The 20552-nt window shown below is 35.6% G+C and overlaps 1 protein-coding gene across 1 annotated transcript in view; it reads right to left on the reverse strand.

The window, feature by feature from the left end:
* The window catches only part of IDE (insulin degrading enzyme), a 70951-nt gene that overhangs the window by 24843 nt on the left and 25556 nt on the right, over positions 1-20552 (reverse strand). Inside the window, exons 5-13 of the mRNA XM_015811289.1 lie at positions 17531-17653; positions 14985-15097; positions 14596-14758; positions 10193-10285; positions 8839-8930; positions 6339-6419; positions 4409-4512; positions 1727-1829; positions 358-480 (exon numbers count right to left, since the gene is read on the reverse strand). Coding sequence (XP_015666775.1) covers positions 358-480; positions 1727-1829; positions 4409-4512; positions 6339-6419; positions 8839-8930; positions 10193-10285; positions 14596-14758; positions 14985-15097; positions 17531-17653 — 995 coding nt within the window. The remainder of the gene's footprint in view (positions 1-357; positions 481-1726; positions 1830-4408; positions 4513-6338; positions 6420-8838; positions 8931-10192; positions 10286-14595; positions 14759-14984; positions 15098-17530; positions 17654-20552) is intronic.

The following is a 20552-nucleotide window of genomic DNA, read 5'->3' on the forward strand; positions in this document are numbered from 1 at the left end:
GGCAATTACATTGACAAATCCCTGAAGATTTGGGGGAAGATTTTCAGAAATGGTTGGTCACTACCTCTTGGGGCTGAGAAGCAATGACAGGCCCAAATGGACTTCATGACTAAGGCAGCAATAGAACTCAGAGTTCCCTGCTCCTATTTCAGTACCATTATCACTAGACCAAACTGTCTGCAGTGTATAACAGGATTGTTCAATTTGATCTGGAACTAAATTTCAAAATTACATTAGAAATTCAACTTAAAAAATGTAATGAATATGAATGAAGCTGATGATTCACTTCAGAACTAGCCTGTAAAGCTCTAGTGTAAAACCACATTCACTATTATTAACTACGGAAGCCATATATACCTTAATTAGAGTTGGGTACTGTGGTGTATCCTTCTCCAAAGATACAATTTCAAAGTTAGTAGGAATAAATTCATTTTTCATTGGAAGCTTGAATTTCCCATTAAGGTCAGCATTTTGCCATTTCTGTGTAAAAAAAACATAAATAAGAGGAGTATTTTTAAAAAGGAAATTGCAATGAAGGCTTTCTAAATATCACCTTTAGATATTTGTGTTCCTTAAAATTTAACTGAAATTAAAAATGATTAGTAACATACTACAATATTTCAAATATGATTGTTACCATCCACAGTCCATTGTTTTGATTTTCTTTGTAATCAATGCAGAATATGACATGTATAAGATGAAGACTGTTTCCATATATAACTACCATGTTGGGCTACTAGACTGTTCCATACAAATATTACCATTAAAATAGCTGTCCTTTGTCAGCTTCAATTACACAAATTCTTTTATGTAGTTAAAGACATTAACCATATAGAAATTTATATTTTATTTGTATTCCACCTTTATTATTTTTATAAATAACTCAAGCGGTGAATATACTGCATCCAACACAGTTTCATCCTCCTATTTTCCCTACAAGAACAATCCTGTGAGATTTATTGGACTGAGAGTTACCGGCCCAAAGTCATCCAGCTGGTATTCATAGCTAAGGTAGGACTTGAACTCAGTTTCCTGCTTTCTATCCTGGTGCCTTAAACACTAAACTAAACTGGCTCCAGACTTGCATGCAAATAATTTTCTTTAATAAAATCATAAAACAGAGTTTTACGATTGGAGAAGAGCAATTGAATTCAGCCAGCCACCCATTTCACTTCTAAACATCTGCTCAGGAACATTTTTCTAAAGATTTCACTTGAAAATGTGTATGTTTAAAAAAATGTTATATATATATATGTACTCCAATGCAAAGAACTGAAAGTACAAATTCCACTACAATTCTATCTATTATTTAAACGGTGACTTTAAATCCATGTTGGTGTTTGGGCTTGCATTACCCACTTAGCATTTATTGTATAAAAGCAAGGTACTTTCAGTTCTTTGCACTGCAATACATAAGATCAAAATAAGCAAGTATGATTTTTGATAGACCAGTTTAAGAAAATAAATAATTTTTATATTCCAAATATCTAATTTTTAAAGAAAGGAAAGAAACACAAATAAATATACAGACCAACAAGATTGACATAATGCAATAAAACTAGATAAAGTTGATAGAGAAAAACTTCAAATTATGCATTGCACATATACAAATAATAGCTAATATTTATATTCAAAATAGTTTCCTTTGCAGCAGGCTAAATATTTTTTTAAATGCATATTTGGGCCTGTTGCCATGAACAAGATGCTATCAGTGCTCTTAGCATACCTTAATGACTTCATCAGAAATATTTTCTTGCTTGTACTGGGTTCCATACCACCGTTCTTTTTTATCAGTTTTTCCTTCAAATGTCTTAGAGACAATTGCAACCCTAAAAACAAAATAAAAATATATGTAACTATACCTGATGATCAAAATTTTCTATCTTCGAAACAAATAATTCTGCTTTATCACAATGAAATTTACATTAGGACACTTTAATATTCCTGTAGAAACATGGTCTGCTCATATTCATATTAAAAGAATTATGTGAATTCATATTGTTATATTAATACTCTGATATTTGAGTGAGCAAATTTAATTATAATAGAACAGTGGCTCGTACACTGACCCAACTGTTCCTTTTCCCAGTTTCAGACATATCATCACCCTCACGAAAAACCCACTCTGTTGTTTTATACAACAGTATATTGGATCCTTGACCCACCAATAAGTAATTACAACTTGCTCTAATAACCCCAGATATACCCAAATTACTTCTTGGGGGTAATAACCCCCAGTATAAGAACCACTGTTCTAGAGCAGAGGTGTCAAACTGCCAGATGCGTCATGCTGAAACCGTGCCCACCCCATTGCCGGCAATGGAAAAAAGTCACGATACGTCGTGACACATCACGTGATGTTGCGAGCTTGACACCCCTGTTCTAGAGCATTTAGTAGAGACTTACAGTTTTTTGTCAACTAAAAGGAAAAACAATTCATAATTTCATATCTGAATTGAATTGTAAAAACAGAATAAGATCCCTAAGCTATAACTATAGCCTGAAATTCTACTTTCTTAGATTAAAATCTGCTAGGAGGAACAATATTAGAATTCATGTAAAAGAGAGAAGACTAAGACAAAAAAAACTGCACCAAGGAGGGGATTGGACTAGAGGGATTCTGAGAATACTTCCAACTCTATAAAGATCCTTTCCTGCCCCTAAAAATATCTGGGAGTTGGCTTAAATTAAAGGATGATTTCTGAATTTTATCGTTGATATAAGCTTATGTAACATTCAAGATTCAATTCACTTTCCATTCATTTTAAATAAATACTTGAAAAAAGAGCTTCAGGACAGCCATAGTAGAATCTCTCTCTGCCATATTCCAAACTATTTTAGTAAGTAAGTATCTCACCAAGTAAAATGAGGCCCTTCTGTTATAAGGAGATTCCATTTTTCTTTTCCAGTTAAAATATACAGGCAATTATCAAGAGTAGTAACTGTGCAGCACATTACATGCAAGAGAAATTATTTACTATCAACACTGTTCTGCATTTCAGAGACAAAATAGTTCCTAATTGGAAAAATATAAGACACTTGGATGGACAAAATACTTATCAATTGGAACATTAAATACAAATTAAATCTTAAAATAATGTGCAGAATTAAACAGATACTAAATTGAACAATTGCTCATGGGGTAACTTTGGGGCTCTCTTCCAACCCAATCTACCTCAAGATTTGTTCTTGTGAGGAAAAATAGAAGAAAGGAACACTATGTACACCACCCTGAGCTGAAGTAACATCAGATACAAGTTCAATGAATAAATGAATGCAAGAGAATGAGTTATATTTTCCCCTTTTCCTGTTGAGTTCTACTTTTTGTTTTCCTACTTAAAAGCAAAGCTTTTTTCTTTCAGATTTCCAAGTCAAGAAATTAACACACACACACACACACACACACACACACACACACACACACACACACAGCAAATCAGAAATTGACTTCCAATTATGTTCTCCGGTTATGACTTGGCAGGCAAACACTAATCATAACAAAAACAAGAAAGCAGATTCATAAAAGAGGGAGGCAGGTGCTGCTTATTTTGAGTCTTCTCAGGGTTTATTCAGACACACCTCCTAATCATACGTAACAGTGAAAGCATTATGACTGAATGCAAATTAGTATTATGCGGAAGGTGGGAGGGATGCCTTTGAGTCAGTTTTGACTCCTGCCGGCTACCTAGATAAGTCTGTGCAGTTTTCTTGGCAATGTTTTTGGATATGGTTTGCTTTTGCCTTTTCTCTATGGCTGAGAGAGAGAGAGCCAGCTGGCTTCCATGCCTCAGCTAAGACTAGTATTCAGATCACCTTCACTCCTATTCCACTGCTATAACTACTAGGTTGAATTACCTCTCCATAAATGCACAAACAGTGATGAATTTATTTAGAAAGGCAATGCAATGTTTTGGATTCAGTTCTGAAAAGGTGCTTCAGAGCCTGCAGGAGTGGAAATGCAGCACCTGTAGGCAATTTATTAAAGCAGTTATATCTGCTTCCAGAAGTTCTTGCCAGTTGACAGGCACTTGTGGTCACTGATGTTTTAGCAGCATCATACAGCCCTATTATTAAAGCTGAATGATAATCCCTTCCTAAAATCATATTTGAAAAACACATAATTCTCATTACAATATAACAATTACTACTGAATGTTGCTAATTTATTACTCCATGCAATGTCTTTACAAAGACATCTAAAGACATTCTAAAATGAGGGAAACTTCAGGAACTATTTTACAAAGACATCTAAAGACATTCTAAAATGAGGGAAACTTCAGAATACTTTAGAATCTATTTGCTAATCTTTGTTATTTGGGGATGAAATATAATTTTTATCTTTCAATAAGCATCACAATGTACCATTTATAAATCATAATAATACATCAGAATATGGCAATAGATCTTACCGGACATTTTCAGGTTTCAGTTTGTCCAATACCATTTCTATTAAATCTGGCCTAAATTCTTCAAGTAAATATTCAGCAGCAAGAACCTCTTCAATAGGATAGTACTAAAATAAAATGTTACACTTTTAGTTTAGACTGGAAAAGATTTTAAAAGTCCTCAATAGCAGTTCAACAAGGAATTGGTGCCATTTAGATCTATTAATATATCAGAAGGAAAAACATCCATTCTAATATAGTCTTGACATTGAATAAAAAGAAGTAAATGCTGACTCCTAGAGGATATCTCTGCAATTACATAGTAACTCTTAAGAAGAGCAGCGAGCTCAAGTCTCTCTATCGATAACAACCATTAATTTACTCAGTCTTGATTCCCGACTTGAAATCCAATGGCTTTGACTCTGGACCCGAACCAGCTGATGAACCTGCTGCAATGTTTGACCATTCTTATGCTGGCTGGTTTGGATTTGAAATTTCTGAAAGGCAAATTTGCTGGACTTTGGGGATTTGTTTTCTCTTACTCTGTGTGTATGTTTGCACTAACATTTCCTTTGCCACTTTATTATTTGCTTTACAAGCCTATCAGTGAAAGCACACAAACTGAGCCTCTGAATTACAAAACGCTGTAAAAACTGAACAAAAATCCTTATGGTAACCCAATCAAGCTGCCAGATGATCCAGAACTAAATAAACCAGCCTTTCTGACATGCTCATCTCCCGGCTTTTCATTTCATCAGCACTGACTGCATTCTCCTGGCTGGAGAAAACGAACCAGGAACCTTTTCTTCCAGCAACAGCTGTTGCTTCTTCTCTGTCCGTTTCCTCCCTGCCTGCTGAGTTCTCCTTCCACAGCTTCTTCTCCATCCCTTTCTCTTTCCCTGTTGTCCTTTTTTTCCCTTTCATGCCAAAACCACCTCCTTTTATATCCTATCCTCTCCTTCCCCCCCCCCCCGTTTTTCTTCAGTTCACCTCCAGCTCCGCACTGCTTCCAGAAGTGCCTGCCGGCTTCTGGGGCTTCTGCCGAGCCCAGACAGTCCTGCAGCTGCAGCTGCAACTGCCTCTCCCTCAGGCTTGGGTCGCTTCAGCTCATTCCCCTCCCCTGCTATACTTCTCTAGAATGGTCGCGTACCATCTGCCATGTGGCAAAGTACCACAGGTGGTACGCGTGCCACCAGTTGAAAAGCCCTGCTCTAGACATTCAGGCATTAGACTCACCTTGAGAGTACTAAAATTATGTAAAACCCAATACATAATGCAAAGAACAATGAAAAAATGAAACCTTTTAACATCAAACTGTTTAAGCAACAAATATTTCACTTCACAGTAACACTATGCTACTTAATTTAATTTATTAAGCAGGTAAACGTATAATCAAATCACCTCTATTTGGAAAAGGAACATTGTAAAATTGTTCAACAACAAGCAAGCCAGTTCTCTCAATCTTATTTCATGACCCTCCGCATGAGGACATTGGGCACTGTGCCATCAACAACTACCACTCTTTATAATAGCAACCCTAATTTAGTAATGCATTTATCTGAACAAAGAGAGGGTTCAAGTCATATGAAGTAATAGGTATTGCCACTGGCTCTTTCTCTCTCTCTCACCTCAACTTTAAAATATACACTCAGAGAATCCAAATACAACACTCCATGCAGTCATTGATCCTGCTTTTATTATTGGAGCCCTGAATCCTGCAGAAAGTTGGATAAACATTCAAAGTAACAGGCAGCCCTATCATCTCTCCTGCTGCCAATCTTAGCAACCTTTGTCTGCTTCAGGTACAAAAGCAGAGCTGTGCTTACAAGTGCCATTGTTACCAATAACTTTTTCTCAAAAGTCCCAGAAATGTTAAGAAATGATACAATATTAAATACAATAGTCTAAGCTATATACTAACATAAATAGCTCTATAGTACAAGTTGCAACTTACATGAAGCATCCCTGCAAGTTTTGATGTATAACCTCTTGGTCTTTCTTTGTCTTTAAATCTGAATGCTACAGCATTTAGATCCTAACAAAAGAAAGAAAATAAGATAAAATACTTCTGCAGATACAGATTAATATATTAAATCACAGAAATTCTTCTTAAACATAGATTTAGTTTGATCTCTGATGTTCAGAATTAATCACATGAATGGAACTGATTGACTTCTTACATTAGTATGAATTTCTACAGAGCATAATAAAAAAATATGATTCTTTGCATTATAGGGATGCAAAGAAAACATTTTCCCAATAATAATGATAAATGAATATGAAGTTTGCATGTTATTTTAAAGCCGAAATAAATACATAGAGCCAATTCTCTGAATCATCTACAAAAGTCCTATTTTTCAAAATTAAAATAGGATCATTAGCAGTTTGATAAACTATATGTATATTTATATAAATACCATTTTCTTGAAAAATGTTCTTTCATTATTATTTTTGTCTTCCCCAATTCTGGGCACTTCCAAGAACTATGGCCATTGCTAAAAATTCTTGGATTTTAAATCCAAACATCTGGAAGGCATCTAGTTTGGAGCAGGCTATATTAGTTTATTAATACAGAAGTTACCTAAAGTACTTATATAAAATACTACTTGGGAAATTATTTCAAAATAGTTATTTCTATATATGAGAGGTTCACTTATTAAGACTATCTTTATAGGAATATCCAAACTAATGTATGGGTAACCACCATTCAATTCAGTAGGGTTTACTGTAAATTTGCATAGGTTATTCTTACTGAGTTCAGTTTTTCACAAACAAATTCTTTCTCTGGGTACATGAGCATTTTTTGAGTATGAGATAATAGTAATAGTAATTCAGTTTTTTTTCTCTCCTGGCTATGATCTCTGGCCAGATTTCTGACAATCCTTATTGACAGAGTATTCTTGAACAACATATAGTTTGATGTTAACTACTGCTGCCACAATAAATGCAGTTATCAGTTAGTGGCTTCAAGATTTGAGGCTAAAAAGATGGTATACAATCCATCTGTTCTACCAGGGAAATTTAATAAAAGGGGAAACTCTAATGCCCTATTGAAGAGCCTTATATAGGTAATCCTTGACTTATGACCAAAATTTCTGTTGTTAAGTGAAACATTTGTTAAGTGAGTTTTGCCCCATCTTATGAATTTTCTTACCACAGTTGTTAAGTGAATCCCTGCAATTGATAAGTTAGTAACCGGGTTAAGTGAATTTGGCTTCCCCATTGACTTTGCTTGTCAACAGGTTACAAAAGGTGATCAGATGACCTTGGGACATAGCAATGGTCATAAGTATGAACCAGTTGCCAAGCATCTGAATTTTGATCACATGTTCATGGGGATGCTACAAAGGTTGTAACTATGAAAAATTCACTTTTTTCAGTGCCGTTGAACTCTGAACGGTCACTAAATGAACAGTTGTAAATTGAGGACTACCTGTAATAGTTGCAGTAGTAAAGGACATGTTAGATTGATCAATTTCCCTGGAATCACCAGTCAAAAGTGCTGAAACAGGAAAGTTGGCATTGCTGACAAATAACGATGTGGATGGGAGGAGGTTGTTGCTGGCCCTGAAAAGACTCTTCTCAAGCTAGAGCAGTTTTTCTCAACCTTGGCAACTTGAAGAGGTATGGACTTCAACTCCCAGAATTCCACAGCCAGCTGTGCTGGCTGGGGAATTCTGGGAGTTGAAGTCCATACCTCTTCAAGTTGCCAAGGTTGAGAAACACTGAGCTAGAGGAAGACACTTTTGCAGATTCCCAGGACCCCATGTCTGCGTGGCCTCCAGGGCTCAAGAGAGGGAATTGAGTTTGGAATGACACTCAATGTCATTCAACTTTTGTATTACCAGTTTTTTTGTTCTGAGCATTGTCTGAATTTGCAATGAATCTAGAGGCACTCCATATGTTCTTAAATTTTTGTTCTATTGGTTTTGTTCACAGTGAAGTGTAATTGTTAATAAAGACTAGCTGTAGCAACACTGTAGGGAAAAAACCTGATTTTTAACAAGTATGCCACCAATACTCTCCATGCTCCAGTTCAATTTTGGACATTCCAGATTCAAGCCTGATACTACCTTGGGGATACTTCATGGTGCCACAAACAAAAACCTTAAAAAACTTAGTTTGTATTGTCTCTAAGGGTCTTTTTCTTCATATATAGGCCACCTGAGCAATGTAGAATATTTGGGTTAATGTTTTAGCTTCAAAAAGCTTTAATATTGGACATGACATATCAGTTCACCTCCTTGGGAACTAAAAAAATGCCTTTTAATAGCCCTTGTAGATTTTGATGCTACTTGCTTAATATTTTATTCATGATAGGTTTTCTAAGATTCACTATCATGAAATATCAAACTAAAATGTTTAAGGTGCCTGTTCAATCCTGTTTTTAAAATGATACGATTTTTATCATGCTCCTTAAGCTAATATAAAATAATCTGGTAAAGATATCTTACCTTACATTCCTGAAAAACCCATTCTTGAGGTCCTTCTGTGCGTAGCTTTTGAATATATTGAAACATATGCAAAATAATATCCTCCACATGTACTATACAAGAAAAAATACAGGATTTTTAGTTTTGTTAGGTCAAAGCAAAAGTGTCACAAAAGTTCTAGGATTACAACTCCTGTACGATGTTGTTACTATACAGGCAATCCATGACTTACAACCACAACTAGGACCAAAATTTTCCGTCATAAAACAATGCAGTTGGGAAGTGCAATATCACACGATTGCATCACTTAGTGATGGCAATCCTAGTAGTTGCCATAACTTCAGATGTGCAAATCTGGAAGTGGAGAGAGTCCAGGTAAGGAGGACAGCAGTGAGGCAGTGGGATTAGGGAGACCTTGGGAGGCCTGGTGTAGTTCATGCCTGAATTGGGGGGGGGGGTGTTGTAGTGTAGCACAAGCTCAGGAAGTGAAAGAAGGTGTGTAGAGTATATTGCATGCATGCAAAGCTTCAGACAGTTTTCAAACCAATTTGATTATCAGGAGCTGTTTTCTTTCTAACTGCCAGCAGTATTTAGAACAGGGGTGTCCAATCTTGGCAACTTTAAGACTTGTGGACTTCAACTCCCAAAATTGAATGGCTAACTGGGTCATTCTGGGAGTTGCTGGATCATTCTCGGAGTTAAAGTCCAGAGACCTTAAGGTTGCCAAGTTTGGATACTGCTGATTTAGAACATGAGGAATTATCACATTTGTAAGATCAGGAAAAAGCACACAGAACTGTTAGCAGCATTCTGAAAAATAAGAAAATCCTTCTTGCTATAGTACAGGTAGTCCTCAACTTATGACCACAATTGAGCCTCAAATTTCCTTTGTTAAGGAACAGAGTTGTTAAGTGAATTTTGCCCCATTTTATGGCCTATTTGCCATAGTTTTTAAGCGAATCACTGCAATTGTTAAGTGAATCATGTGGTCATTAAGCGAATCTGGTTTCCCCCATTGATTTTGCTTGTTGGAAGCCATCTGGGAAGGTTACAAATGGGACAGCGCAACTGTCATAAATACATGCCAGTTGCCAAGCACCCAAATTTTGATTATGTGAACATAGGAATGCTGCAAATGTGAAAACCAGTCATGTCATTTTTTTCACTGCTGTCATTAACTTTGAACAGTGACTAAACAAATGGTTGTAAGTAAAGGACTATCTGTTTCTATGATTAAAGCCAATTAAATGTTTACATTTTAGTACACTATAGAATATTTTTCACAGTGGGATATATAAAAGGTCTTATAAGAGAAGTGATATTTAAATGGTAGTTAAGCCCTAGCAAAGCAAAATTATTGAAGGGATCCACTTACACAGTCCTTCTTCCGTAAGATCAACATTAATGATAAAAAACATGAAGCCTCGAGCGCCTTCTTTTTGTCCACCAACCAGGGTGCTTACCCAGCCTATGTATGATAAAAGCATATAATATACATACAATATTGCTTGCATTTTTAAAAAGTTATATCATTTTTAAGCAAACACTGACAATATATGTATTTTTGGTTAACAACTTTTACACATTATGACAGAATATTATGAATGGAACCGATAAAATGGGACCATTAGAGGTAATGAATTTCCAGAAATGTTATAGCAATAACACTTCTATAAAGATAAATCAGCCAATTTTGAATATGAAACATGTTTTGAAATCAAGGCAATACAAATCCAAACATGAACATTGAGACACTGTTAGTTTTTAAAATATATTATGAACAATATGCCTTTGGCATACATAGAGTTAAAATGTCCATCACGTTTAGACAAATAGAAATGTGATTTAATATACTTCAAAATGTTTTGAAATGTTTTACAAATAAAAACTTGTTTAAGAAAAATAAGAAGGTAAAAGGTGAAAATGGAAGAAATCAACTTGATTGTAGTGTAATTCAGGAAGCTCTTATATTGTGTATTTAGTCTTCTACTATTTTATCAAAAGAAAACTAGAGGGAATCAAGGTGTAAAAATTTTGCCGCATAAATTTTGACAAACATTTCTCTTAATTTGAAGCAGAAGCGTCAACCACTCACCTTTCTGAGGTCGGTTGGGGTCAGTGGTTGGGGGTAATAAGCTAATATTTGTAAACCGCTCAGAGAGTGCTGTAAAGCACTGTGGAGTGGTATATAAGGCTAAGTGCTACTGCAATTAGTTTAACAGTCTTCTAGTGTGTTCATGGGATTCAGCATTTGCCTGAACTGAGTCAAGCTTGTCTCCTTTTCACCTGTTTATTTATTTTTTGAACCACTGCATTTTCAAATTAATAACCAAGTGCTTTCATGATACTTTGTGGATTACTTTAAATCAAAATATTACAAAATACTTTATCCTTTTTTTCCACCTTTTGCCATTTTTAAAAATACACAACTGTTTTCTCTAGATATAGTCACATTTAGCTATGTTACACATGTATTAGGTTGTGTGGTATGCAATAATAATCACTGCATAGATGCATACAATTTTACAACTGATTTGTTTGTAATTTTTCATTTGATATAGATGAAATTATATATATAATTGTGTCTTATAACACAGTAAAGAATGACTTCATCCAACATAAGGCTCCAAGAATCAATTCTTAACAGTAAGAACAGCTTGTTTACCAATACCTTTTTTTTTTTAACAACCATCTGTGGATTACCATATTTGTCCTATATCTGCACAAAAGTTTAACTGGAAATCTTCTCCAACCGAGAAAGTTTTAAACCAAAAAATCCTTCTGAATACACTTTAAGACAAAATGTTGGCTTTCCTCTCAGTTACCTAGGACAACACAGTCCTGCAATCAGGGATTCACAGAGGTAGAGGTGTGTGTGTGTGTGTGTGTGTGTGTGTGTGTGTGTGTATACACAGGAAGAAATAACAGTTACTAGGAATATTGTTTAAAAATAAATAACTGAAGATCTATGTTGCAAATGGTTTGAAGAGTTCTGTGCTTTGAAGGAAATACATTCTATAGTAGCGGGTTATGTTGTCAAAACCATTCAGGAAATAATTCAACATTGGATAAGAAAACATGGAATGGTGACTACTGTTTTGTGCACAGCAAAAAAAAGTTCTTTTACAGAAGAAAATTCTAAGTTGCTAAGGATGAAGAGACAGCAACATCTGTAAAATGTACGAAACAGCCAGTTATGGCAAAAGCAAAAGCTGAAAAAATGAATACCTACAGTATAGCTGAATGGCTTCTAATGTTATCATCTCTACTGAAAAATTATGAACTGAGGAAATCAAGTGGTGAGGTATAGGAAAAATTGGTCACGGTGATATAGCAATTCATAGTGCTGGGTTTCTAAATCCTGCCATTGTGGAAGGCAAAATCAGATGAAAGAGGATAGAGATCTATGGCTGTTCAGGCTACCAGGTTACTAGAATGCACGCATTTGAGATATCTTGGTTACAGGTAGAATGGGTAAAAGCAAATAAATTGGTTCCAACTACATAGTAGACATTATCAAAGGCTAAATTATGGCATGATCTGCTGTAGACGTAACAGCAGAAAATATTGCATGATGTGGAAATGTATCAATGGAAGAGGTTCTCCAATGGGCAAAGAAGTTGTGAATGACCACAAGGCAAGCATATGCTTGTATAGTTACTTGTCATTAAGAATATTTGCCAGTGTATTGTCAGAAGCTACACAGTATTTCACAGTTGAGAAGAAATTCTGAACGATAGTTATCCAAGGTGAAAAATGAATGGCATGAACATGTACACACAGTTATGTATGATACCATGCTATAATGTCAAATATAATGTCAAATATGGCTTGTATGACATGGCACTAAAGGATGAACTCAAAAATATAAGGTGCCTTCATTACAATTAGAAGTCCAAGACAACTGATATGGCAAATTCTTCAGAAATATGATGCTCTTACTTTACCCTTGGGAACCAAGGGTATCATGGCATTCATATATTTCTGGTTCAACTTGTCTGATCCTGGTCCCTTCTAAATCATCTAATTCTGCAGGCATTTTCTTCAGTCTTGGCAGATCTTACCTATGGAGAATTGATTTTTCTATTTTTAAATTGTAGAAGCATACAGAGTTCCTAGATATGGATGATTTAGAAGCTCCTTAAAAATGTTTTAATTGTTCTACTGATAACAATAGAAGTCAACAATATTATCAGATATTATTAATTTAAAAAGTGATAATATCACCAATAAGTGCTATATATGTTTTGACAGTTCTTTCATAAGCTAAAATCCATTTTAGTCCTTTTTTCCTCTTGATTATTCTAATTCTATTACTTTCTTCCAATACATTTTTATAACTAAATCAGCCAGATTTAAATTGGCCTCACTTCCAGAATTCAAGGACATTAGAAAGTTCCTGAAAGAGTCCTACATTGTAAAACTAAGCATGGTGTTTAAGTATGATGCCACTGATGGGGGAGGCTAAACTGTAACTAGCCATATAATATTTGATCAGTGTTCTTCAATCTGCAGGCCATCGTAAAGATGTTACTGCTAGATCTTTATATTCAAGAAAATAGGGAAAGGAACATTAATACCTTCTTAGAAGAAAAGCTGACTGCCTCCTAATCAAGATTGTTGAACTACAATGCAGAAAAAGGGCAGAATGATAGAAGAACATTGTCTCACTGCATTCAATATTAGGTATATTTATCAGAATTACATGAGTTTGAGATCCTAATTTAACCTGAATTCCATTGGGAATTCAGAACTGTCTTCAGATATCTTCCACATACCTAAAGAGAAAGAAAACAGCAAGTTCAGCCACTGACACATAAGCACTGGCATAGACTACTTGATGAATCTGGTCACCAATTGAATAAGTCTACTGAAGCTGTAAGTCTTTGCCATGTGAATTAACTGGTATATGTAAAATTTTCTTCTAATAGAGACCTCTGCAGACTCATCTGCCATATCTGGATTCCAGGAAGAAATGAAAAGGAAAAGCCAGCAACACCATGGTTTGGCAGATTTTGAAAAAGCCAGGGTGCTTAGTATTAGGAAAAGTAAAATCAAAAACAGACTTAGGAAGACAAATATGGTAATAGTAGGAAAATCAAAGTGTTGATGATGGAAGATTGAAGTACCTCTGCCTTTTCTTTTAGAAATATCAACCCCATGTGCAGGAAGAACCTTTCGCTTCTTGAGTTTGTTTTCTGGTAAGGCAACATGCCTACTGATCAACTTGCTATAGGCAAGCAAAGTCGTACAGAAGGAGCAAGAACCATCTAAATAGTTCTGCAGGAGTCTGTTGATATAGAGGATGCCTCTAATAATTGGGCCACAATTAATGGAAGTCTGGAGCAAATCAATACAAGCATAAGAATACTTGCTGAGGAATTTGATTATTCCATAGCCATCAATAACATTTCTCAAGGAAGTGCTCTCAGAAGATTGATTGCATCAGGCTTGATTAATTCATTTTTGAGAGTGGACAGAAATTTAATATTATGACAGTCTGTCAAATATATTAGGCATAGAAATTGCCTATTTGTGGACAAGGAATATCAACTAGAAAGATACAGGTGATCTTTTGGAAGCCTTTTTGGTGGATCCTGGTCTCTTCTTTTAATACTTCTAGACATCTGTTAACACTACTAAAATCATAGACCCTACCCAAGGGCAAAAGCGATAAAATGTGCTTAGATCATGAAGGCACTATGCAGAAGCAGTTCCACAAGTCTTAGTAACAAGTTTAATGCAAGTAGCATATCAGCTAACTTTGAATTATCTTACCTTTAGCTTTCAGTTCTGATAAAAGACTTCCTGGACCTTCATGCCCAATAAGGTGACCAAGATAGTGGCCAGGGTTTGATTTGTAGTACTTCTGAAGATCTGGTATTGGAAATGTGACATATAGATTTCTAAAATCTTTAATAGGTACCACTTTGTAAAGTTGCTGTAAAATTTCAAAAAAAAGAAAACAGGAAAGCCTTATTTAAAAATTTTTATTCTTGTTTAAAGGTTAAAGCTATCAACTTTAGGAACAGTTCCTATAATTTCAGGAAATAGATGGTTAAACTTGTATATAACAATCTCCACTTATGATTTTCAGAGAATATTTAATACTATCTTGTTCCATCTACTGTTTAACAAAAGTGTAATCTTGAAAGTTTCAAACCCACTCGGAGATGTTCTTCCTGGAAGGGATGCTCAGGGAATTCCGGTATTGGAACATTTTTATTCTTTACTTCAAAAAATAACTTCACCACCAGATTGGTTAGCTCATCTAAAGATTCTGCAAAAAAGAATGAAAACAAATAACCAATAATTAACAGCAGCATCACTTACTCCAGGCCCTTAAAGTGTGTTGGATTTTAATTTCCAGAATTCTAACCTATTGGGAATTCTGATAATGTAACTCTTATACATTAGAGGATATCTTATTAGAAAAATATAGAAAATAAGATCATTTATAGACTTCTTAACCCAGTGATGGCAAACCTTTTAGAGACCGAGTGCCCAAACCGCAACCTAAGCCCCACTTATTTATCGCAAAGTGCCAGGGCCGCATCAGCATTGTGGTGCCCTCGGGGGGGGAGGGCAGGGAGGCGCCTCCGAGTATTGCTTCTGGCACGCAAAAAACAGGGGCGCAAAAACGGGCCACCGTGCTGCAAGGCGCAAAAATGGCCGCCACCGCACCGCGGGCTGCAGATACAGGGCGCCGCACCACACAAGAACGGGGCAGGGCTAGTGAGTATCACGCAGGCACTAACCCTGCCCCCTTTGCAGCATGTGTGTGCTCACGGCCCAGGCGCATGTGCACGCATGTAAAATGCTTCCCCCTCCTTTTTCTTCCAGTCCACCAAGCGACAATGGTTAGTGACCTCTGCTCTACCACCTCTACTCGGGCTTGCTTCACCTCCTTTGTGCTGGGCGGGGCAGTGGTGCAGTGTTCTGGGCAGTGGTGGCAGCCTGATGGACCTGCTGCTGGTGGTGGTGGCGCGCGCATGCCAATAGAGAGGGCTCTGAGTGCCGCCTCTGGCACGCGTGCCATAGGTTCGCCACCACTGTCTTAACCTCTCTAATCAAAGAGCTCTAGGAGCCCTATCTTTTAATCACACATCTAAAAACTTAAGAATACATATTTCTTATTGCAGAAATTCTGTATCCAGAATTCAGTCAGTTTATTTTACACTGCATAATATAAATAAAATCAGATTTCAAGGAGGGACATTCAGGAAAAAAGCCCACAAAATTTTAAATGTTCATATAACATCAAGACCACCTATTAAGAGTATATATACAAACTCTTAATATGATACAGAGACAGAACAAAGAAAATACTGTATGGCAAAATGGATGACAAACTTTAAAGAAACTATTACAATGCAACAATGGGAAGAATTATGAACTAAATATATAAAATTTACACCAAATTATAACTTACAAGAAAATTGTTTACAAAATGTTTTATAGGTGGTATACAATTCCGTCAACAAATATAGACAAATCAGATAGTAATAAATGTTAGAAATAACAAGAAATAGAAGGAACATTTTATCACATGTGATAGAATGTAAAAGATCTTAAAAGTTCTGGAAAGACATATATTGTACAATGCAGAAAATCTTGGAATTTAAATTTGAATGAAACCACAGCTTTTGTTACTAAATATAATCTCATAAAAATATCAACAAAAATATCATAATTTTATATATATTTACAAAAGCAAGAATAAATTTTGCTCAACACTGGAAGAAGGACACAATCCTGACAATATCTGATTCCAAACCTTGGACTGTACACAGCAATTGCAAAACTAACATTATACTTACACAATACAAGTTTAACTAAATTTAAATAAAAATGGTTCCCATACATCAAACACACTACACAGCATGGTGAACATAACCATGTATAGTTTCATTTTTAAGGGGGTCTGAATGTCTACAAATATCACAAAGATTAACAAATGTATAAAAAGGTGCAAACTAGAAACCAACAGTAATAGTAGTAGTAGTAGTAGTAGTTGTTGTTGTTATTATTACTTTTCAGATATTTTATCTTTATTAAATTTGATTTGCCTATCTTTTTTCTTTTATTAATCTATATCTATACTAGAGCAATACAATAAAAATTTTATTAGTAATTAGTTTAAGATTAAAACTATCACATTATTGATACTTTGATGTGAGTACAGTGGTTCTTTATTAATATATTAATATATATTTTAATATATTCAGATGAAAAATCAAATAGTTTTACGGTTAGAATATTAACATCCTAAATTTTACTTAATATTGACAGAACTGCTTCTTTCCTTTCCCTCTTTTCAATATTTTAAGCCACCTAAATAATACTTAATAATATCAATAATCTTAATCATATAAACATTGTTATATTGAAACAATACAATGAATCATGGTTTATAATCATACTCTAAAAATTATTTTTAAAAAAAACACGGTGATGTGACATGAACTTAAAGAAAGAGCAGTGATGCTAATAGCCATAGAAGGCAGAAAAGAATAAATCTGCAAAATAATACTGAGTGTTTTGCATCTGTGTTCTAATATTTTTATGTGTTATAACCAGGAATGTCATTTTTATTTTACTCTTGAATATGAAGCTTGACTGTGTTTAATTTCCTAAATGATTTATTATTATATAAAATATTAACAACATTTAAATATTTCAAAATAATTCTCACAATGTTTGCCATTCTTACCCCGTCCTAAAACACAAACAGCCATTAAATTTGATGAATAGTAAGTGGAGTGAAACTTCAAAAGCTCTTGCCTTACATCTATTCCTTCTTGGTTTGGTCTAGTTTCCAAAGTGTACTTGTTCCCTATAAAGCAAGAGTAAAATAAAGGATGTTGAGAGAAAAAAAGTTATAGCAGGGAATGAGACATTCTCATAAATTATACAATCATATGAGAAGCTGATGAGTATATTTTTCATCAGATCATCCAATGAGGTTGGGAAAAACTCCTGGGTATCTCCTGGTCAACAGGCATGGAGCTCCTATGCATGTTTTCCATAAGATTGTGGAGCTTCTGTTAGGTACATTAAATTTATAGGATATGAATTGGGGGGGGGGGAATTGTAACTCAAAATGTAGAACTGAACTTTTCAACCAAGAGAAAATAATAGAGGTCTTGCAGTGATCTCTACATTACCTGTAGAGGTCATTAATTAGCATCCTCAAATCCAGATAGAAGTAAAAGTATTATGCACTTATCATGTCAATCAGTCTTCCTGATTCAAAAAATCATGGTTTCTTGAAGCAAAAAAGAAGAAATTGACTAATGTTTCCTTTTTACTCAGGCAAACCCTAGTTTATTAAACATATTGCTCAGGGTGTATGAACTGTGAACCTATTGTTAAATACTCACTAAAAATCAAGATCAGGCTATGCTTTGTGATCCTAATGTCTTGAGAAAATTTAAATTTATAATCTGGTAAATTTCAATATTTATTTATTGATGCTGCCTGACTCCAAGAACCTTCTGAATGGTTTAGGCTATTTTTTTTAAACCACAACTTAAAGAAATAGGACCGCCTGGACAAAGCCACATAACTTTAAAATAATGAATAGAGCTCCCCAAATTTCCAGATTTGGGAATATCTTAAGAAAACTTTGTTATTATGAATCAGTCGTTTCTTAAGCCAATTAAATGAACTTCCTTCCCAATCCAATGCATTGTAATCTCTTCGTCAAGAAATAGTGGGTATTAAGGGCTCTTCTGCACTGCTGCCATGACCTGTTTGTCTCCTATGCTGCAACTCACTGGAAATGAAGTCAGCTTTAGAAGTATTTATCTGGATCCATTCTCTCACCATTTATCTGGATCCAATCTCACCATACATTGCTTTGTCTGCAATGTATGGTGAGAAGGAAAACCCCCGAAAACACTAAAGTTTCTATTTTTATTTCTGTCTGCTAGATCAGAAGGGTAAACTGGCAGAACTGTTGCCAATGTCAATGCAGTTTGTCAGGAAAAAACTCCACTATTTCTAGAAAAGTCTTCACTTAAGAGCCTTAACATTGTTGTATTCAACTGATGAATGTAAAATGAAAAAGTCCAGCTTTTTATGGTCTTCCATGGGAAGGTCCCCTCTGATTGGGGCAGGCAGCCCAACAACCCAGGATGAATTGGAAGGCAGTGCTCAGTGACTGGAGAAGGATGGTTGGGGAATGAATTGTGGTGGGCTATCCTTGCAACTCACTAACTTATTTTTGAGCAATGAAGTTTTAATATTCTTCTTTATTAATGTAGGGAGAATAATTTCTAGAATTTAATTTAAAAACTTGTATTGTCAAGACAAAATGTGAAACTTTGTAAATATTTCACAGTCGTTTGCTTTTTTCTGGCAGTGAAAAAAGAGAAACCAAAGCTAGAATGTTTATTTCCAACATGTTATCTCAAACAATACTGTTATACAAAATAAACCTATCACTCCAAGATGATACACTATAATAATTGTAAAGTTAAGACAAGAAACAATGAAATAAATAAGACAAAGACAACTTCCTAAAATAAGAACACAGAAATATAAAACAATTAACTTTGTTTATGAACAGTTGTAATTATATTCAAGTATGAATATAATTAAGAACAGTTATTAAACATAACTCATCAAGCCTACACACACACACTGATTACAGACTACCCTTATAATAACAATATAATGACCCTGCAGTACAGGTATTTAGCTTTGCTTTGCTTTTGAAAATGCAAACATTAAGAAAAAAAATTAAAAACAATTTAAAAGAGTTTTCTAAATAACATATACAACAAAAATGAACTTTTAGCCAATAATACTGAATGAGTGCAGTGTAATTCTTAACCTAGTTCTGAAGATTACAAGGGCTGGATGTGGAAAAACAGGATGATTTAACCCAAGAAGGATACAGTGGCAGTTGATTCAGACTTTCTTGACTTCAAGACAATACCAACCTTAAGCCTACTCCCCAGGAGCTCATCCATAACTCCTAAATTAAAAGCTCCTACCAAAAGAGCATGTGGAGTCCATACCCAAGAGAATCTTTACTTAATTTTGGCTGATGTCCCAATTAAATCTATTATTGGAACAAGCACTGGGCAAGTCACTCATATCCTCCTCACCTCATGTTTAGCTATGGTAATAGATGGGGCTGTAGTCAAAGACCATCTGGAAACTGCATCTGGTACAGAATGCAGTTGCCTACTTGTTAATGAGAAGCCTAATGTTATCACATCACACTAGTATTTGGGTCACTACACTGATTGCCAGTTTGTTTTCAGGTCCATCTTAAGATGCTAGTTTATGAATTTATGAATTCCTAAATGGTTAGTTATCTATGAAAGCACTTACACCCACTAGAATCTTCACACCCATGACACGATGGCAGAGGATGCATATCATAAAATTAGACTATGGTTTAGATCTTTGATTTTGATGCTTTAGCTCAGTGATGGCGAACCTATGGCACGTGTGCCAGAGGCTGCACCCGGAGCCCTCTCTGTGGGCACACGCGCCGTTGCCCCAGCCCCGCCTCCCCCTGCGGCCCCCTCCTCACTAGCAGCCCCCCAGAGGAGAGTCGCCCCCGGGCATGGCCCGCACGGAGCAGTGCAGCCAAGGACATGGCAGCCGGGCAAAGACTCTGCCCTCATGCTCTGTTGCGCACAGATGATGCTCCGGGGCATGGGCGAAGGGCATGGCCGCCATGGTGTTGCAGGGTGGGGGGTGGAACGGGGGTGGGC

Source organism: Protobothrops mucrosquamatus, unplaced genomic scaffold, assembly GCF_001527695.2.
Source record: "Protobothrops mucrosquamatus isolate PMUCROS unplaced genomic scaffold, P.Mucros_1.0 scaffold36, whole genome shotgun sequence".
Classification (NCBI taxonomy): domain Eukaryota; kingdom Metazoa; phylum Chordata; class Lepidosauria; order Squamata; family Viperidae; genus Protobothrops; species Protobothrops mucrosquamatus.